Here is a 21,847-nt window from a genome sequence, read left to right as displayed (position 1 = left end):
TGGTACCTGCTGGTGCACACACAATGCAAAGTCTCCAAGCAGCTGGCTATAGGCAAACATGGTACTACTTTTATACCTTTAAGAGTACTAGATGGTATGTAGTAAGAATAGAAACCTTAGCTTGGTATCAGAGTATCACTTTTTCATCAGATACACAGTCCAGTGTAACTTGCAGAAGAGGTACAGGGAGAATGATACTACTTAAAAGTTTGGATTACATTTTATTATGGAAATAGAAATGATAGGTAAGTTGACCCAAAACAGCTGTCACAGGCACTGCCCCAGCCTGGCCTCCCTAACATACATGGCTTTGACCAAAGGTTAGATTTGTTTCCCTTTGCTGGCTGTTAAATGAGAATGGTATCTGCTCGCTGGAGGTTGTTAATGAAGGACAGAGTATGACCAGAGGCTGCTGTGATAGTGTGAACACCCTTCAGGTGACTTCCTTGGCTTTGTACATTGGTGTAGGGAAGTTAATTAGTCTTGATTCTCCTTGAGAAAAAGTGAGCACACTACAGACACTGTACTGTAACAAAGACCTTTATGTCAGTGTGTCCTGTCTCTCCCAGCAGTCCATCAAATATTGCATCGATACAGTCAATACTGAAGGTGTCAAATAGAACGTGAGCGCAAATAAAATGACTACAGAGCTGTAGCTTGAATTTCATGAATTCATCTCAGCCTTCAGTACCATACAGTGGCTTGCAAATATATATTAAAAAAAAATATAGTTAACTTTATTCCAAACAAGAATTTTCTGCAAATTGTGGTGATCCCTTGCTAGAGATCCCACATCTTCTAGACATCTAGGGCTATGCTAAGTATGCCAAGCCTTTGCTTTTACTTCACATACACAATCACATTACTTCACAAGGACATACAGCTGAAAAACACCAAGCTGATTGTCAGAAGGCTTTAAACTCTCCCTCATTGACCTAGAGTTGAAATAGCCTGTCCCAAACTGGATGCTGTATTTGGAAGCCCTGAGCTTTTGATTAGAAGTGAGCTTCTGCTTTCTGTCCCTAGGAGGGTTCCTGTCAGCTGTGTTTACCAAGTGACTGGAAGCTAGAGCCCGGTGCTAGTCAGAAAGCCTTGTCTTCAATCTTAGCCCAGAGGGGATAGAGGAAGAGCCAGAATCCCAGAGTCTTAAAGAGCTCTTAAGGGTTTCATTTTGATCTCTGTTTCATGCTGCCCTCCCCCATCTCCGAAAAAAACTGCACGTTTCTACTCTAGGATAGATTTCATGTACTGGAATTCTTCCCAGAGTTGGCACAGCTTCAAAGGCTTTTATCTTGGCTGTAGTACCCACATGCTGCTGCAGAGATCCCCACGGAATAGTCTCTGAAACGGACAAAAGAACAACAAAGCTACAAGGTCCTACAGGAGGCTGTACCCTCGCTGGGATGATTCCCCAAAAGCCAGTCATACAGGGAAATCCCTCTCCTCCTTCCACGTCTCCTGTTGGCCACCCCAAGGCATCCTAGCCCTTGGCTTCTCTGCAGGACCCATGATTTTCAGAGTGTGCCATTCTCTTTGCTTTGTTGGTAAGAGCTCTCCCTCCAGCTGCTGAGTTAGGGCCCTGGTAGCTTTTCCTTAGCAGCATTTTCCGGTTTCTTCAAGGTCTCAGCAGAACCGTGCTGGCCTACAAGCCACTCAGTTTGCACTAAGGATTCATTTGTAATAGTATCGACTCACTGGCCTGTGATATGGGAGTGCTCTCTTCTGAGCACTCACGACAGAAGACGGAGAACAAGCCTACATCTGCCGGAGCTCTTCAGCTACTCACAGCAGCAGGTTGGCAAAATGGTCTCAACAACTGCAGCAACAAGGAGCCCTGCAGATAAACGTTTATTCTCTTCACCCTTTTCTGTACATTGATACTATACTACTCTTTCAGGCTTAGCCGTAGACATTAATTTCAGTCCGCTAACTTATTACTGGGATGTGGGGTAGAGCACTTACCTCAGCAACACAGAACACTGAGGACCAAGAACAGCATTTGACACAGCACTGATGTATCCACCTGTATATCTGTACAGCAGGTTGTTACATTTCTATCTACTCTGAAGGTGCAAGGTTCAGGGAGTTCTGCCTGCACAAGAGAGAAAACACCCAAGAAACCTGAGCATGCATAAACTGGTTGCTGTGGAATAATATTGGTCTTTCATCCAAAAAAGCTTGGGTCTGTTTCTACTTGGGTCAAATTGTGAATTGTCAGCAAAAAGCTGATCAAGAGCAGTGCTGAGGTTACCTATGAAGTTTCTTGTAGCACTAAGGAAGTTTATTAGCCAGAAAAGAAAGTTCAGTTCCAAATCAGATACTAACTTTAATTCACAGGCCTGATCCTGCAAGCCTTACTCATGTAAGTGTCTGTCTTGCTTTCAGCAAGATTGAACCAGCCAGCAGCTCTCACTAGCTTGGGCCAAAAGCTTTTATAGATAACTACATCCAGGCTGGGGTGGGGAGAGGGTGGAGGAGAAGACAGACATTGCAAAACTAATTCATTTTCCACAAGAAAGCAATCATAAAAATGAGATAGTAAGCAAGCCTTGCCCTTAAGGTTACTGAATAGCTAGTAAATTAAAGGAAAGGCTAGCACGTTTGGTAATAAATTGTGTCACACACTGCGGGCATCAGCAGCAGTTACTATGGATGCAGCTTCCAAGAGAGACAGGTAGGAAGAGAGAGCTGGAACGAGGAAGAAACAGTAGAGCTAAAAAAGGGTTAACTGGGGTTTTGAAAGATTGCTGTCTAAAAACCTTATTCAGTATAGAGTCAGTAATCCTTGGTGCTCCGAAATTCTGGCATGCTCCAGACCCTCCTGGTGGCCTGGGTACCCCGTTCCACATCTTCAGAGATGGTCTTGATGTCACTGATGAATGGGGAAATCCTGGACCGAGATTTAAACGTTGTTAAGGAGAGGCTGGTTTTGTTCTTTGTGTTCCATTGCCTGGCAAGCTTCTTGGCCTCTTCCTCCTCTTTGATCTTCTCAGCAGCTTCCTGCAGGACGGAGCGGAAGAGCCGGGATACTTCCTGCACTTCTGGTTCATATTCAGTAACGAGTTGCCGGAATCTGAAAGCAGAGTCAAGGCACAGCTTTGATTAAAAACAACAAATTACAGATTGCTGCCAAGTCACTGTGCTAGGCTTGGAACTTGCACTCTCCTGCAAAATGGGACTCTCTGGACGGAAGGGAACAACAACAGGGAGGGGCCATTAAAGTCTCAAAGGTCTCTCTTTAAAAATCCCAAGCAAGCCTGAGAATGTAAGGAAGCAGTGAATCACTATTTCTCAGAAGCACAAGAAATTATAGGGAGCACCAAACAAAGCTAGAAGGTGGCAAGTTTGAAACGGAAGGAAGTGCTCTTTTCACACACCACCTATTATATCAGAACTCCGTGCTACCTGCAGCTTAGGAAACAAAATGATTAGACAAGTTTGTGGAAAATGTCCTCATCACTGCTGATTAAACATGATTGTCCAAATGCAAATCCTTGTTCAAGTACTCCCTGAACTGCTGCTTACCAGAAGCTGTGGATAAACCAGGGGAAGTCCCACTAGACTTCCCCTGTTTCGGATTCTCCTTCCCCAGAGCATCTATGGCACCAATGGCCACTAGACAAACAAAAAACATGTAGAACTCTGTTAGATATTTGGTAGTCGCTCAATATTTAAATTTTAGTGAAGTGGTATTTCATCTTCCTAGGGATTTCTCTTAAGATTGGCTTAGCTGGTAACACCTTGATTGGCAGCACAATGCTGTAGCTAATTAGACAACTACAAATTACTCCAGTGCCTTCTCAACAAAAAGCTCAAAATTTTATTTTTTTTATGTTTATTAAGCTAGCTTAATACCAGGGAAGTGAAGAATTACCTTGTTTATTTTGCAGGTGAGGAAGATGAGATGCAGAGCAGGATAGTTTTCTTGAAGTCGCTGAGCCAAAAAGAGAACATACCAGTCCTGACACCTTGTTGGGTGATTTGGTCCCCAGCCTGGGATCCACAGCCTGGTCACTGATACTCTTATTGTTCCGTAGTAGTATGCATTTAAACAGATGCTAATACAGCTACTCCTCTAATAAGTATTCAGTTCTTAATATAAAAATTCTATCTACAAGCAGACACAGAGCTAACTTAACAGAAGCTAAAGTGTGTAAGGTCTGTAAGCATTGTGATATTTTCTCTCCAGCAGAACCAAACAAGGATGGAAAACTGTAGGACTGCATTTAAATAAGCTTAATACAGCAGAAACTGTTAGAGGAAGATCTTGCCTCTTGTGGGGTTTTTTTGGTAAGCCCTAGGGACGTAACAAGGAGTTTAACATACTATGGAACTGCGCTGCTTAATGGCGTACCAATGGGTACCTAAGATAATCAGGACAGAAGGAAAACCAGAGATGAAACAAAAAGACTCTTTGTACATTTATGCCTTTTGACTCTTACTGTGGAGGCCTGGTATTGGAGATACATCTTAACATCATGCTGTATCCCAGGTACATCAGTGTGCTTCTCTCACAGCAGGTGTTGGCAGCTATGTGTACAGCTGTGGAGGCACCAGTGTTGCCTGCTGAAGGAACTCGGTACCAGCAGAAGCACCAGTCCCTTTCAGGGTCAAGTTAGAGGAGTTTGACACAAAACCTACCAAAGTCATCAAGATGTTCCTTGACAATTTCAGTTGCTTCCTAATTTCCCTCCCCCACCCCCTGCACCAAAAAACTTCTAAACTTTGAACATTTGGGTGCAAAAAGCCTCTGAGCCACTGTAGTTCACACTGCTACATAAGTACTTACACAATGATGCTAAACTGAACTGTGCAGAGCCTAGAAGAGCAAGAGACTAGGTCTTACTAAGGGTCAGCACGTAACAGCAGTAACAGAGATTTTGCTGTACATTTGCAAACATTCTTTCTGCCTTCTGAGGCAGCACTTCAGTTGCATTATCAAAGAACCAAAAATACAGTTTTCACAATAAATACACTTTTCCCTTTATCCTAGCCAGAAGCATAGACAGAGTCGTCCATCAAAACCTAAGTCTTTGCAACACCATTATTATTATTAAAGCACCTTCAAATGACTTTTATTGCAGAGGTGAACTGAAGGCGTCATTCTGTTATTTGAGCTCCATGTGTATTTTAAAGACAGGTGCTGTCATTTTATATATATTTTATATATATATATTTATATAAATATGTATATCAGTACATCCTCTTTTGTATTGGCAATTGTGCACCCAAAAGGCCTCATCACTGTCTCCAGTTTTAGAGGCTGCGTATGTCATACTGCTGGTTTGTGGCTCCAGAGCCCGTAGCAGCATGTGTCAGGCTATTACTGGACCAGTAACTGGCTCTGGGAACAAGAGGGAAAATGGTTGGTATGATGGCAGATTTACACCCCGAGGACAGAGCTCACATGCTAATGGCCTGTGCTGCTAATATCCCTCCCATCCAATCTAGCTGAAATAGTTTTCTAAAATCAGTGTAACTTTCCACTTCGATAGCTATCTGCCTGTTTGCACTCTTAGCTAGGGCAGCAAGGATTGTTTTGTGAACTCTGCCTTTGCTGTTAAGATTTATCTCTGACTTACCAGGACCAGCACAAAAACTACTTAATATGGATTTCAGCAGGTCTAAGAAACAAAGAGAAAGCAATCCAACAGCCTACCTGCCAGTCACCCAAAGAAAAGCCACTCTCATTCAGACAGAGAAGGGAAAGGGGGCCATTTCCTCTCCCTCAGTAGAACTAACTTTACCCGTTTACGCCCACCTAACTTCGGTGCCGGCACATTTGTGTAAGGGACAAACGTATGAAGTCCAAAAAGTGTGCATGCCACAAATATTTCTCAGCAGAAAGGATGGACAGGTTATCAGGGCTGTGGTCTAGCTAAATCAGTCTGTGTGTCAGAAAACAGATGATGTTTGCTGCAGCCACCTACGTATAATTGAAGCTATCTTCCCTAATTATCAATGAAAGCCAGTTGATGTGCTGCATGATCCAGCAGTCTGCTTTCTGCACAAAACAGACAACATACAAAAACAGTAAAACCACTGGAATCAAGGAATATGAGCTTGTATCCTGAGAATCCAACTCCACACAAAGCTGCTCACTGGAATTAAGCACACAAAATTGCACAAGGCTCACCTATCTTCTAGCACAGGTTAATGCCCTTGCACTTTTGCATGGAATACTTCAAACTAGGCAACTGCACAACCGTATCTTGAAATCCCTCAATAGGGTTTCCTTACTCACCAGAAAAGTATACCTATCTTATTTGTGAAACAAGTTATGATACTACTGGTAGCTAACCTGTAATATATTACGCAAGTCATGCAGTCTAAAGATGTGACTGTCAATAAAACTCACCTTGAACCAGCACAGAAGCCTGGGGAGCATGTATATGCACACACAGGGATGAGCACATTCCCCAGTCCAGGCTGCGTTTTAACCACAGTTCAAACAAATATGTTCTTTAAATTGTGACCCTTCTGTTTCCTTATAGGGCCATTAGATCTTAAGAATCTGGCTGTGCTTGGCTCATACTGGCACTGTTTTGTTTTAAAGTACTGTCACCTGCCTATGTTATTCTGTAGGTCCCCAGTTCAGTAGGTTTCCCAAGTACAGTCTGAACTTTAAAGACCTGTTAAATCCAATGAAGTCCATGGACTTAAACAATATGCTTATAGTTCAGTGTATCCCTGGGTGCCTGTCTGAACTGGGAACTCTAAGTAGATTTAGTCATTCAAAGAAAACGTGGGGTGCTTAGTGCTAATGATTAGCTGCTGACTCCTGAATCTGTATTTTGAGCAGGAATTCTGGTTATATTGTAAAGCTATGAACAGCTTTGCTAGAGAAGGCTACTTGACTCCCAAAGGACTATGGCATTCACACAAACTGCAACACTTGGGGTCACATCACCTCAAACTTAAGCTCCTAATTGTAAATAAATCCATTTCTGATTTTAGTCATTTGTCTTACATTCAAGCGTACTAGGAAGTCCACTCCAGCTATATACCATCCTTAGAAAATTACAGTCCTTAGCCTGTGGTATTAATACATCTCAGAGCACCAAAATGCAGGTTTACATTTCCATATTAGGGTTTTTTGTTTCTTTCTGGGCAGAGAAGAACAGAAACCCACTGTTTCAGTTTTGCTGAAACTGAAAGCAATGAAACAGACCATAACTAGCTCTGATTAAAGATGGCAAAAATCTAGCATTCTGTGTTGACAAGCTACTAGGTTACTTGTTCAGTTTAACCAGGCAGTTAGGTACTAAAGGCCTCACCAAAATCACTGTCACTTCCTTCAAATGGCTCCAGGTTTTAATTTTAAATACAGTCGGTGATGTCCAATCCCATAACCTAAAGCTAAGTTGCACTTGAATGCAATAGCTTTATTTGTATGAGGTGAATCGGAGCCTCCAAAGACCTGATGATATTTGCAGTGTACTTGAATCCTGCCAGAATTTCAAAAGACTCACAGAAAAGTTTCTATTGACCCGACATTCAAACAGGCAAGCTGAATCTGAAAAAAACCCTCCCATGTAAGAAGTGTTCCTTCCAGCCTCCTCCACATCTACAGAAACAAATTTATAGAAACCGTGCCTCTCAGTAGATGTGACCGTAGCCACTGAAAAGGACAATCTGAATAATCACGTAGGTCTTTGGAGAATAAAGTGATGTCTCTGACAACTCATACAAAAATGTTTTGTTCTGGCTTTGATTCTGAGCTCAGAATCTCACAAAGGAGACCTTGCATAACACAAACAAAACAAACTCCACAGTCTTGCAAGATGTATGCTGCTTGTGTTATTTTAAGTATTACATGCTTGTCAAGTATGTCAAAAAGGACTTCAGCTCTTCAAATGTCTAAAGATGGAAGGGGAAGGATCAAGCTTAATATTTCAGACAGAACCAACAGCTTCAGTAAGGTACATGCTCTGCACTTGAACTTCCAAATGCAAGCTCGTAGGTTTTTGTGAGGGTTTTGTGAAGATTTTGCTAAAAGTTGGTACATATTAAAAAGTCACAGAGTATTCAAGAGGAAACATCAGCAGTGAAATGATCTTATGATTAAAGTACTTCACTGGAAATGTAAAGATTTCAGTTAAATTCCTATTATACTTATCTTGTGCAATTTTGGGGAAGTTATTAAAATCTCCATGTTATCTCACTTTCTGAGAGGAGAATTTATCCAAATTTGGCTGTCTTCTAGTTAGATTGCATACTACTCCTTTCTCACATACGTGTTCAGCTCCTAGCATGGAAAGCCCCACTCTTTTTCATTGTTTCCATCTCAGCAATGGAGATTTCTGGACCACAGGGCTCTCGCTTAAAAACTAGAAGAGGTGTCAACTGTTCATATTTCCAACACAAGATGAGGTGATTATCAAATAAAACTAGTACATACCAGTTTCAGACAAGCAAAATAGTTTTGTACAGCATAGTTCTAGTTCAGACGTGGAACTCTGCCACAGGGTGCCACAAATGCTGCAAGTTTACATCTGTTCACAAAAGAAAAGCAAAACCCTACAATCTAAACAAACTACTGAAAGAAAAAGCCACATGGTGCAATTATGGACAGAAGGACCACTTCTGGTTCCAGAAGTCTCCAAGTTACAAGGCACAGTAAGTTGGAGGATATATACAAGATAATGTAATTGTCTGTACTGTTGCATTTACTTGCCTTGTTCTTTTTCTCTTTTCCTTACCCTGATGCTGCTGGTCACTCTCACATGCAGATTGCACATCAGATCAAACAGACCTCTGACCTACCCAGTTCTGCCATTTTTTGTGGCTATGACATTCCCTTTTCAATCATGGAATTGAACCAACAAAGATTATGCAAGCCTCATTTTTTTAATGTGGCTCTGCTAACCGTGCAAACTCCATAGTATGGAACAAACAAAAACATGCCACTTCTTGAATCATACTGTAATACAATTTATGATAGCCTATAGTAGCAATTTATAAGAGGATTTTTAAGAGGACAGTTTTATCCTTTCTCAATTATGCCCACACAAGTGCCCAGCCATGTTGTTGAGTATCTACTGTCAGCGCAATGCTGAATCCTGAACAACACTGAACAACCACTACAAGTTGCACTGCAATCACTCACCTTGCATGGTATGTCTCAGTTTAAAAAAACAAAACCAAAACCAAACCAGAGCAGCAGCAAGCTGTATACGGCTCAGTTTAATACTCTTTTCTGAAGGAGATGATGGACCCTGGGGCGTTCCAACTCCAGCAACTGAAGCCTGCTCTCATGGAAAGAACCTGCTTGCCAGACAGACCTTGCTCAGTGGCCCTGGGGATGCTGAAAATAACTCTGAACCAAGGGGTTTGGAGTGGTTTGTTTACAGCATAGCTTGGAGTTATACTAATACAAGGCAGGTGCTCTTCCGAGCAAACTTTCACTGGAGAAAACTTGGCCACTGAACGATCCCAAATCTCTGATTCTGCCACCATGGCAACCTTTGCAAAAGCCAATGCCCTGTCCAGTTTGTTTCCAATGTTCAGCCCTGGGGAAGATGAGGGCTAGAGAGGTAGCTTTGGCACCCTTTCCTGGGCACTCCTACTGTAAGACAGAGGACCAGTTGTTTCCAGCCCTCTTACAGTTGTAGTTCAGGAGCTGTACTGTATCTGGAAAACAGGTGCCAGCATATCCAGTGAGTGACTGCAAGATGCTGAGCACCCCAACGCGTATGGCCATGGCCTGCCGCTACTGTCTTCTTTCTAATCCCCACTGAAGAACACGTTGGAACAGGGGAAGTGGATTATAAAGGCCCATTTCACAATTTAGCTAAAGCAAAGTTGAACTTCAGGGTCACTACTCCTCACTTGCACTTGAGCTAAGTGACAGGGTTTAACTTAGAACAGCCCTCCCAAAAGGACAAGTCACCTCCCTCCCTTCCAGTTTGAATGCTATAGCAGGCTCAGATCTATTTCTGAAGGCATTTTCGCAGAAGGTTACTCAGCTGGCAAGCAGCAAGCATATGTCTAGCACTTCAAAGGTGTAACAGCAAGTCCAAGACGCTGTGTCTACGTCTACACTGCATAAGGCAGAAGCACCACCTAGCTGTTCAAGCCAGCTGTGTGCCCCATCTGCATCCTACTCCATACCAAGGGTGCGGAAGGAGGGCAGGGCAGGGAGAAGCATGCAATCCCCCCTTTCTCTCAGAATACCTAGCTCACAGGCTGAAAAACACAATAGCACTTTTTGGCTAGTCTGGACACTGGGGACAAGTGCCTCAGTAGACCTGCAGAACAGCTTAAATCAAGGAAGGAAGGCTCCAGTGAGAGTGGATAAAAACCATAGCAGGTTGTTCGGAAGCTGTGGAGTCTCCACTCTCAGAGATACGGACAGGACAAGAGCCTGAGCAACCTGATCTAACTTTCAAGGTGGCCCTACTCCAAGTAGGAGGTTGAAGCACATACCTCCAGAGGTCCCTTTAAACCTCAATTATTCTAAGATTCTAAAGACTGAAGCAAAAACCATCACAATACTGAAACAGTTCATCATGCAAGATAAAGCTTCTGGCTGCTCAGGCGCATAAAGCACTCAAGCCAGTCTCAGAGGGAAATGGCATTTAGTAACTATTTGGAGGACCCTATACCATGTTAGACTGACTTGAAACATGAGATTTCCCTTATTTTGCAAAGATGCTGTCCCAGCATGGCTTATGATAAAGGATGCCAAGGTTCTGTTGGCCCTAACAACTCTCTTGCTCCTCACATATCATGAAGTGGAGAGGGGGAAAGGAAAGGTCTGTATCATCACATCTTTTACTGTACCTGAGTATGACAGGCCCACAATAGGAAGGATGTATTTTGGTACACATATCCTCCAGCTGCAGCCGTTCTCCCGGGCTGATATCATAGCTCTGCTTTGGATAGCTGACCAGCCAGCCGTAGTCCACCCCAGTCTTGATCTTGCGATACTCGTTCTCCCGCTCTCGCTGCTGCTTCTCTGCCTGCTTGGTCTGCCAGCTCAGCTCCATCATTAGTGTCTCAACCACCATTTCTGTGGGGCTCCTCTGGGAAATGCGGCTTGTGGGCTCATTCCACCTGAACCAGGATGCCAGTGACATAGTGCTCTGTGTGTCTTCATTGGGAGTGGGTTGAGGGGAGGGAGGGAGAGAAGAAGAACAGTGTCATCATCAACACACCTCAACCAAGAACATTCTCCCCCGCACACCCCTCAAGTCTGTTATTCAGCTAAAAGTGCTACTGGATTAGCCACTTAGAACTAATTGGTGCTGAGCACCTTGAGAAAGCTCACCCATAGCAGCCAGCTTGTGCAGAGGACAAGACAAAGGGTGAAGAGGCAGAGTTTCCCTTGAAGTTCTAGTCACCGCGTAGTTAAAACGACAGTCACAATTCTTACATCTGAAGTCAAGTTATAAGGATACCTCTCTCCCTTCAGATTAGGCTGGCGAAGCATTCTGCCCACACAGAAAAGCTGGGGCTAGGGTTTACTGGTCTGACCCCTCATGGGAGGGCACAACCTTGCAGCAACTCTACATGCAAAACCTCAAGATTCCAGCCAGCAGGAGATCCTTATGGAGGAGGGCAAGATAGGTGACCTGGTGTGGTGGGTTGACCCTGGCTGGACACCAGGTGCCCACCAAAGCTGCTCTGTCACTCCCCTCCTCAGCTGGACAGGGGAGAGAAAACAGGCTCATGGGTTGAGGTAAAGACAGGGAGATCACTCTGCAATTACTGTCACAGGCAAAACAGACTCAACTTGGGGAAATTAGTTTATTTCTAATCAAATCAGAGTAGGATAATGAGAAATAAAACTGAATCTTAAAAACACCTTCCCCCCACCTCTCCCTTCTTCCCAGGCTCAACTTTACTCCCAAATTCTCTGCCTCCTCCTCTTCAGTGGCACAGGGGGACAGAGAACAGGGGCTGCAGTCAGTTCATCACACGCTGTCTCTGCTGCACCTTCCTCCTCAGGGGGAGGGTCCTCACACTCTGCCCCTGCTCCAGCCTGGGGTCCCTCCCCCAGGAGACAGTCCTCCATGAACTTCTCCTACATGGGTCCTTCCCAGGGGCCACGGTTCTTCACAAACTGCCCCACGTGGGTCCCTCCCGCGGGGTGCCGTCCTTCAGGAGCAGACCGCTCCAGCGTGGGTCCCTGCAGGGTCACAAGCCCTGCCAGCAACCCTGCTCCAGCCTGGGCTCCTCTCTCCATGGGGCCACGGGTCCTGCCAGGAGCCTGCTCCAGCGTGGGCTTCCCACGGGGTCACAGCCTCCTTTGGGCACCCCCTGCCCTGGCGCGGGGTCCTCCCCGGCTGCAGGTGGGGATCTGCTCCCGCTGACCTCCATGGGCTGAGGGCACAGCCTGCCCCACCGTGGGCTCCACCGCGGGCTGCCGGGGCACCTCTGCGCCGGTGCCTGGAGCCCCTCCTGCCCCCCGTCCTGCACCGACCTGGGGGGCTGCAGGGCGGTTGCTCTCACATAGTCTCACTCCTCTCTTCTGATTGCTGCTGGTGTTGCACAGGTAGTTTTTTTCTCCCTTCTTAAATATGTTATCCCAGAGGCACTACCACCATCACTGACTGTCTTGGCCTTGGCCAGCAGTGGGTACATCATGGAGCTGGCTGGCATTGGCTCTATCAGACACAGAGGAAGCTTCTAGCAGCTTCTCACAGAAGCCACCCCTGTAGCTCCCTTGCCACGCAAACCTGATACACGTGGGTAAGTTTGCAGCTGCTGTAAGGTAAGTGGTAGAGTTCACCTGTACTTTCATAGGTACTGGCAGGAGTAACAGCTGCATTTACTAGAAGGCCAGGCAGAGCTTTAACTATTTAGCAAATGTGTTGCTGCATGCAGGAAAGGCTATGCTACCTTCTACAAGCTGAAGTCCAACTATTAGCTATGCTGGAAGACCACACCTTAGTAGCTACCACTAGCACCAAGGGAACTGGGGCTGGGCTGAGAGGGAAGTGGCGGCGCGCCAAGGTTTAAATGTATTACTTCTCAGTGAAAGGTTTCTGCTGCTGGGGAGTTATCCAGCACTTAGAAAGCAGAATAAACTGCACCAATCAGCTCTGCAAAAGACTGAATGAGCTCCCCACCCAGCCAATACCTTCACATAGTCACTTCAAGAGACAATGCATGGAACAGTTATTGCCTATTGTATTTAAATACAATGGCATTCAAAGCAGGCACTAGGGACCTGAACAGGAGCAAAACAGCATCTGTTTCTTCACACAGCACACTTACGTGCCTTGTTGCTCCCTTCAGTTACCCCCCAGGGAGAAGAGGTGGCACAAATAATGGTTGCAGCTGGGATTACCAAAAGGCTACTCCTGGCAACGACCCAACCAGGACACGGCATCAAAAGTTAACATAAGGGCAATGGAATAAAGTGCCTGATTCCGCAGGACCTGAGCAGATCTTCACTATTGAGACACAGACATGCAGAGAGACATAAAAGGGAGAAAAATATGCTTTTGATTTAAGCTGCCATATTGGGGCCTAGAGCCTTAAGTGACCATGCAAATCACCAGAAGCTCATAACTACCCCGTACTCCCACTAGAGCTGGGAGCCATGAGCTCCCAGACTCCCTAGAAGAGCAATGGTCAATTGGATTGTGCCTTCGGTGCCTGGAAAACCATCACCATCTGCACCAGACGAGAAAGATACTCCAGTTGCTTTCATGCCTTTATCTGTTGCTGTAATGTAGCCTTGTTCTCTTTCAGAAATGTTTATATTATGTAAATATATCACACCATTAAAGGAGAATGCACCAAAAACCTGGCTAGTCTTCAGTGTCCCAAGTTTGAAATTATTTCAGGGTCTAATGCTTAGGCTTTTCTAGAATCAGGAAGTTTGCCAAACTGCATCAAAGGACAGTTTCCTATATTCTACCTCTCCCAACAAGCAACACCAGTTTCTTCAGAAGGAAGACACAAAAGGGCTGAAAACTTCCACAGGACACACAGATCTAGCTACCTAGGTGTGGAAGGCCACAGGTACTCTTCTGAGACTGTATAAACACTAACACCTCTGCTACTTTACAGTGCTTACACGCAAGAGAGAGCTGTAGTGACTATTTTCGCCCTGGAGTATCAGCTATGATCATCCTTATGATAGCAGCCATAGTCAGCAGCCGCTGGAAGTAATCCTGCTCCTGTCTCATTTCTGTGCTCTGGAGGAGGAGGAGCAGCAGGTCCCTTCATTTGCTTTCATCGCCAGGGTGACTCCAGCTAACAGCGCAAACCACCACACAGCACTCTGGCTGCCTGCCGCTGGCCGACTTGCACAAGACACATGAATGAACTCAGGTTGGAATTGATGTGCCGACAACCTCAACTCCGTAATTCCACCATCCTAACATGTACCTGGATCTTGCTACATGGTGGCCTCTACTCACCATTACACATTATTAAAAATTAAGATCCTTAAGACTTAAAGACCTTTTCCTTGGTCTTCTCACCCCTTATGTATCGCATAGGTAAGCCCTGCTAGCAGAATTGAGCAGCATGACAGACCACAAGCTGTTGTAAATTATTTTAAAGTCTCCTGTTTCTTTGCAGCTTATGTGATGACAGCAATTTTTCATAAATTTTACAGGTACCTGACCAATTAAGTTAGTATTATTTCCATTTGCACCATCGTCTGATGAAGGTGAGCATGTCCTTCTGTATTTTACCAGCAAAGGGTCAGCTTACTTTGCGCTTATTCTAGCTATGACCTGGTCTCACGTTGGTTTAACTGTGCTGACTTTAGTGGCATTAGGTGTAAATCAGTATAAAGCAGCATAACTGTGAACCTGAGAAATGTCCTTCCAGCTATCCCTAGCTCACCAGCTGCTTCATTAGAAGAGGAGCAAGAGGGGAATTTAGTGGTCAGAACTGGGAAAGAGAGCAAGGAGACCTGAGCTCTAATTTGACCTGCCCTGGCTTTCACATAGTCCTGGGCTGTTCTTACTGCCTTAATGTTTTTATCATGCACGTCTCCCTCAAAGCGAGTAGTTCTGCATGAGGAGAACCGTTTTACCTAGCACTAGTATTGCAGAGGACGGTGAGTTAGAGAACTAATTTTGGATACCTTGTCTGAGCAAAGCCTGCTGATCCTGAGCTTTGCACTGTGCCAGAGCTTTTGTAAAGCACTGATAACAGGCAGACTTGCATTTGATACAGGAACATGAATGCCACCGACTCTGAACGGGACTTCCACTTGTCTCCCACACATTACTTGAAAAATCTGCTTCCAAATGAGAAGAATATAAAGTAAGGAAAGCACCTCACCTGCAGCTGAAATGGCCTGTTCTCAAATGAAGGAAAATCCCAGGCAGCTTGTGCTCACTGTTCCTAAGGGAGTCTTGTTTGTACGAGATTGTTTCCTTTCCCATCCCTCATCCATCATCTCCTTCTTTTGAGAGCTGGAAACTGGCCATCTCTATTTAGCAGGCTCGACAAGCCACCACTCTTCCCACTACTGGTCTTTGCAGCCTGCAGAAGATACTGTGGGCTCCATTAATTGTAGCTGCTGTTTTTAATTTAAAGTTCACATGCAGGCTAATCATTAAATGACTCAAAATGACTCTCCTATTTGGAAAGACTCAAAGGACTGTCGGCAGGATGTGGGCAACTAAAGGAAGGCAAAAGTTTCAGCCCGAGATTCTTATTGGGGAAAAGGACAAATTTATACCTTGCAAGCATTCATGTTAAAATTATTAAAAGAAAGAGACATTGCCCCATCTGAATACAGATCTTTGTGTTGTACAGTTAGTCCATTTTCTGATTCCCTGTAAGAGGCTATCCTGGGAGCTGACATAATCCAGTTGATGAACAACTCTGGTGTTATCCAAGCAAAACTTCAGAGAGGTTTACATAAGTTCTACTCCAGAAACAGATCTGGGTTTCAAGCCTTTTGCTTCATCAACCCTAGGTCTTTGTCTAGAAGACAAACCTTCCCCTCACACTATTGACTGCAAGTCTGACTAACCACCTCACAGAGTTTTAAGCGTACATTTACCTTAGCCGTGTTAAAAGTCTGGAATGTCTCACTTTTTCTCTCTCACACAGCCTCTGAGGGGTTTCTTCAATTTTTAGTGATTACTAGTAAGCTCCCCCGAGAATTTTTCATGTAAAAGTTTCTTGTTTGCTTTAGTTCTAAAGAAGCTTTTTACCTCTTTCCAAATCTCATTTTTGTTCTCTACATTGTCAGCAATTCCTGCATTTTAATCCTCACCTACTTTACAGCTTTCTCTGTTCTCTGCTCATGACATGTTCTGTACAATTTCACCTCATCTTCCATCTTTTTACCTTCTCCCACATTTCCCCATGTGACTTCCTCCTCTTGGTCCAGTGAATGCACCAAAGAATAATCAGAAATACCAACATTCACATGCCTTATTTGTTTTTTTCATCTTACTAAACTAGGATTTCAGCCTTTCCTAACTTTTTTACTAACGAAGGGGGTATGCTTCCGTAGCTGGCTCTCTGGCTGTTCTTTGGCCAACTGGAGACTGTTCATATAACCTGACAGACATCAGTCTCCTTCAGTCACTTGCAGGCTAGATCACCACTTGCTAAGACTTGTTACAGCAGCGCTGCTTTCTGGCGAGTCAATCAGCCAGACCCATTTGCCTTGTAAAATATGAACTTCTGTGAAAAAAAAAATACCCTTCCATTGATCCTTTTTCTGGTTCCTAGCTTCCAACACCCTCCAGGACAGGAAAGGAGTAGGCACAGGGTAGGAAATATGCATTTGAGGGGGGAAGAGAGAATACAGCTGGACTCTCTCTAAAGGTATGTCCTCAGTTTATAAGTCTCCTGTGATTTGCCTTTGTCTTCACAGTGTGTTAGTCCAGCAGTACTACTGACAATCCTTGGTGACTCTCAGCAGTCCTAGGGATATGGTAGTTGTGTCAGAGATGAAGGAGAGAGGTCTTAAGGGGCTGGACAACTAGAAGCCTAATCCAAAGTCCTGTGATGTCAATGGAAATGCTGTCACTCAGCTGGCTATAGATAAGAGTCCCAGGAAAGCCAATCATCCAGGCAAAGCATACTGACAAACTGGGCTGAGGAGCTGGTAAGTGTCTTCCCTCCCTTTTTTTGAGTGGTAGTTCCTTAGTGCCACAGTCAGAGAGCAGAGACACAGAATTTGTTCATGCAAGATATGCACTCAACCTTTTTCCACACATGCCAGATCAGAGGGTAGCAAACAAGGAAGATTATTTCTAAAAGTGGGACAAGCTCCATCCCCAAACTGTGCTCATAATTGTACTTTAAGACATGCAGTCATGGGGAAAACAGATGATGTGAAACTGCAGAGCATGTTAAACTTTTTTTCTAATTATTTTCTTCATTAGTAAAGTTTGGATGACATTACCCAGAAAGGTCCAGTTTCCCTCAGATAGCAAAGGGTATCCAGTATCTCCCTGGACTGCAACTCACATGTAGATTAAAGCTGGTTTGGCTACACCCGTCTCTGAATTCTGTATGCGCTAACCGATGCGACGTTTAACCAGCTTCTCAGGCAGAATTTGTGGTCATGGCTATGCTGCTAGCTATACCTATGTGAAGTACATTAAGTAGCGACAGCATCGTAGATGAACCCCAAATTCTATTTCTTCTGTGATAGAGATATTGTAATTTTGTTCCAAGCAAAGAATCTTAGCAAGTTTTAATTAAGACACTGCTGCCAACACCTTCTCAATTTTATTTATATAGCCCATCATAGCTTTGTAAAAGAATCCTTGTTCTCTACTGCTTTTTTTGCAGTTAGTTACCATTATCCTCTCCATACAGAGTCTTTTACCTTACAAGGGCCCAAAGAACCCTGCTTCCTATCTGTCTGGAATCTCCCTTCTTGTTTAGTGACATGGAAGGCTACGGTGTTTACAGCTGCTTGCTACGTGATCGTAATCTCAGTGGAAATTATTATAACCTGAGCCTGAGAACCTGTATCTATCTCCCTAAGTTGCTATGAGGCAATTAATGCTGAAAAAGCAGTAGATAGAGCTTTTCAATCAAGAAACTTGAAGGCAATGCAAATATCATGGCATTAAATACAGCAGCATTTCTCAGAGACACAACTCCTGGGGACACTCAAGGGTCTGCTTATAGACCGCAGCAGAGAATCTGTGTTTTGCTTTATGAGCGTACCAATTCTCTTGTTGTGATGGACACAAGCTAGCTATCACTGGACAAAAAAAAATTCACAGTAGTTAAAATACACCCAGCGACATGACCCTGTTACCAGTAGCAAGGCATTTTGAGTAACAGGAGTACAGGGGATCAAGCCAACACTTCAAATGAAACATTATTTATTGCCAAGTCTTCATGGCTGCAGGTGTTCAAGGACAGCAAAAAGAGCCTCACAGTAGTGTCTGAAAGTGAGCTAAACGTGACAGGACACTGTGGCACCCAGCAGGTCCTTGCATGCCAGCTAATGCCTGTCTGCCCCTAGCAGGGCAGTGCTCATAGTCTCCCACCAGCCTGCCGCAGGCTGACGGCTCCCGCTGCTGCCCAGGTCTGCTTCCGAATGACAAGTGCTCTCAAAAATCTGTGAGAACCATGCTGCTGTTTGGCATACAGTCCAATTTCTGCGTTATTTTTTCTACAGCAGACTCAGCATTATAGAAATGGGCTGCCTCTTTGTCTGGTATAATTGCCACAGAGAGTTACAAGTCACTTAAGCCATTTATGAATGCACACGACTGTAAAAATCACCACTAGGTAGCATAACAGAAGGACAGACAGTCAAAGCATATCACAAGGTGCTGCAAGATAAGAGAAACAAAAGTGGTACCATTTCTACCAAAGGAAAGCATGAGTGGCCTTCTGAAAATACCCACTGTATACCACAACCTTCGTCTGTTGTGTTGTCACATTTTCTACAGCTAGTAGCCCTCAAAAGATTTGTTGTAATGAAACTCTTTAAACTGAGAATACACAAAAAATACTGCTCTCACCTCCCCAGCATTTGTGTAGTTTGTAATACATTCTTAGAGCTTCAACCTTTTAGAAAACACATCCATCTGATGCATTTTACATCTGCCTTTTGATTGCAGAAGGTGTAAAGAAACAAAAATTCAGTGTGAACTGGGCTCAAGCTCAGCTATGAATAAGAAAAGTACTTTTCAACCACTAGCCAAAACACAAAGAGAAAAGGTAGCTGCTCTAACTGGTACGGCTTCATGGTCTACAGTAGAGCTGCACTAATATAAAAGGTATTTGCTTCGCTGAAATAAATAAAAGTGCTGTGTTGATTAACTCCAGATTAAAAATCCAGCCTACAGATCTTAAAGAAAACGTGAAGGAAGGGCCCAATAGCCTAGAGTTCTACTAATGGCTAGGGCTTTCTACAAAAGATAATTTTTGTGTTATCTGCAGAAGCAAAAGGCTGGGTGTGACTCAAATCTGCTTATGAAGCAGAGTAGCATTTTACAGTTTGTCTACTTATCAGAGCAAATGAGTTCCATCTGCTGAGAAACAGGACTATTTTCATGCCAAATTCCCACTCATGCTTTAAACAATATTTTCTAATAGCAACCATAAAAACACCCTATCATATACAACTTACACTGGACTGCTACCTAAACCTAACGAAGCCAGGAAGTTAAACCACACTGATTTGCTGTCTTTGCCTAAGTTGTTATTAAAACTCCTATATTTTGCTCAGATCTTGCTGTGGTGGATCAAACACACCTTCAATTCTATATATGACTTTGATCTCTGCAGACTACAAAGCCAGGTTTCCAGGCAGGACAGAGGGACCTAAAGCATTCTCCACTATTCACTCAGCCATGTAAATAAGAGTTCAGAAGGTAACACAGACACGTAGCTTTCCTGTTATTAATACTACTCAAACCACAAAAAAAGTATTGTTGTAATAAAGCAGCAACAGCATCTGATGGAAGGCTCCAGCACAAAAGGCTTTCAAAATTAAAACTCGGGAGAGATCCCCAGCTCATCCTTCTCTGTTCTGTCATTTTAACTACACAATGTTACTAGAGGAGCAGTAACAACACAAACTGGAGTTTCTAATATCACTGAAGATACTTATATCTATAGAATTATACGAAGTAAGAGCTTGAAACTCAGACCCAAAAGCACATTTCACCTGTTGTCAGGCTCACTGAAGTTTGGGGGGTTTTACTTATATACTTTGGCTTAGACCAGACTAAGTGCTGTAAAAATGGGTGGGTGAGATGTGCATTCTCCATCCAGACTGAGGACTGATTCTTCTGTGAAAGCAGGAGTAACTCATTGCATCATAAGGTGAGAATGCATTTTAACAGACACCTATACAACTCTGTTCAGTACTGAACCTTGGTTACAGTATCTATCAGAAAGAATCAGAATGGAGAACCCCAAGTCTCACTCTGTCTCAGTTCACTGCAGAACTGTTAGCCTATGTGGGAGTTTTCCCTGTACTGCAGAATACGAGCAGCGGTGCTGAAATTCAGTCCTTGTGACAGGAGTTACTTAAAAATACACACTGTCTTAAAACTAGCACCCAGCAAAAGAACACTAAGTTTACAGTTCAAAAACTTAAGCCTCTCTTTGTAGAGATCACATACAGCATAGGGAACAACCAGCCAAGCTCTGGGAAAGCTCGTGCTTTTCTTCCTGTAATAGCTGTACGACCCACCTACGGCCCATCCACAGAGAGCAGCCATATAAGCAGTGAAGAGCGGTGTCTTGAGAGAGATTTTAATTAATGCATTAGCATTAAGAGATGTACAGCACAGTCTATTCTCACACTGCCGTAACTCCAAAGCCATCTGACCGACCTTAGTGGTACCACTCTGGGGTTACTAAACATTGGACGTCCACACCGAAGACACTTAGTAGGGCAGGTGTCTAATTGGAGAGATCTTAAACGAGAGTGGCATACGCATAAAGCAGCATAAACCTGGCTTTCCTTGCTCGGCTGCCTGTTCCTTACGGAAGCGGTCACCCAGCGCTTCTCCGTGTGGGCGGCCGTGCCCGAGCTCAGCCCGGGAGCGCTGCCGGGGCACCCGGCCCTCCCCTGCCCACCCGTCCCGCCTCACCTCTGGTGGCCGCGGACCCAGGGCGAGCGAAGAGGGGACCAGGACGAGGACGTGGCTTGAAGTCAAGCCTTCCCGACCGGCGCTGCGAGCTCCAGCGCGCATCGGGGCAGGGATTAGCCCCGGTGACGAGGAGTACCAGCTGGGCTTACCGCGGTGCTCTGGAGCCCGCAGGGCTCGCCCCGGCACCTCTGCAAGGCAGCTGCCCGCCAAACGCCTGGCACCGCTCCACTTCGGCACCTGTTTGAAAATCCCTCCAAAACCCGAGAACTTTTGTGGGGTTTTGTCATCTGCGGCTGAGCCGGCACTTTGAAGAAATCAACGTAATTCACAGAATTCGGACTTTCTAAAGTGGTTACGGCAGGGCCGCTGTTTCACCCCCGGCCCCTCGCCTCACGGCCCGCCCGCCGCTCCCTCGCAGGAGCCCCTCGGGCCGGGCAGCGGTAACCGGCCGCACCGGCGGCAAAGGCGCAAACCGGGAAACCCCCGCCCCGCGCTCTTGGCGGCAAAGGGCCGGGGAACGCGGCGGTCCCCGCCGCTCGGCACCGCCGCCGTCCCGCCGGGCGCCCCACGGCCGCAGCACCCCGCCCGCCGCCGGCAGCGTCACCTCCTCCTTACCGCGGTCACCCGCTCCCGTCCCGCCGCCGACGCTGAGGCGAGCGGCCGCGCCGCGCCGGGGCAGCACCGCCCCAACACCGCCCCTTCGCCCAAGTTGAGCGGAGCCGCCGCTGGCCGCCCGCTGCCGCCGGCTTCTGGCGGGCGGGGGCGCACCCGCCGCTCCCCCGCCCGCCGCTCCCCCGCCCGCCGGCAGCCGCCGTTGCCATAGCGACTACGCT

At 45.2% G+C, this 21,847-nt stretch overlaps 1 protein-coding gene across 3 annotated transcripts; it reads right to left on the bottom strand.

The window, feature by feature from the left end:
• Nucleotides 1-201: 201 nt before the first annotated feature.
• RD3 (RD3 regulator of GUCY2D) lies at nucleotides 202-21,787 on the bottom strand. 3 transcript variants are annotated; one of them, XM_056357067.1, is made up of 4 exons: nucleotides 21,630-21,787; nucleotides 10,786-11,095; nucleotides 2,760-3,073; nucleotides 202-2,092 (listed from the first exon to the last, which is right to left on the bottom strand). In XM_056357067.1, the coding sequence occupies exons 2-3, from the start codon at nucleotides 11,079-11,081 to the stop codon at nucleotides 2,776-2,778; spliced, it is 594 nt and encodes a 197-aa protein (XP_056213042.1). In that variant the 5' UTR covers nucleotides 11,082-11,095; nucleotides 21,630-21,787; the 3' UTR covers nucleotides 202-2,092; nucleotides 2,760-2,775. The 3 variants fall into 3 exon arrangements, with proteins under 3 accessions (XP_056213042.1, XP_056213040.1, XP_056213041.1); XM_056357065.1 differs by having other exon boundaries at nucleotides 202-3,073; XM_056357066.1 differs by lacking the exon at nucleotides 21,630-21,787 and adding an exon at nucleotides 21,015-21,523 and having other exon boundaries at nucleotides 202-3,073.
• Between the last annotated feature and the right edge of the window lie 60 nt (nucleotides 21,788-21,847).

Source organism: Falco biarmicus, chromosome 12 (assembly GCF_023638135.1).
Source record: "Falco biarmicus isolate bFalBia1 chromosome 12, bFalBia1.pri, whole genome shotgun sequence".
Taxonomy (NCBI): Eukaryota; Metazoa; Chordata; class Aves; order Falconiformes; family Falconidae; genus Falco; species Falco biarmicus.
Note: the sequence above shows the minus strand (reverse complement) of the source record. Positions and strands in the feature narration are given on the sequence as shown.

Excerpts from the sequence above, each read along its gene's own strand:
- RD3 (XM_056357065.1), bottom strand. The coding sequence starts at position 11,081 with ATGTCACTGGCATCCTGGTTCAGGTGGAATGAGCCCACAAGCCGCATT. Across the intron at positions 3,074-10,785 it reads TGTGGGCCTGTCATACTCAG|ATTCCGGCAACTCGTTACTG; the intron begins GTACAGTAAAAG and ends CTCTGCTTTCAG.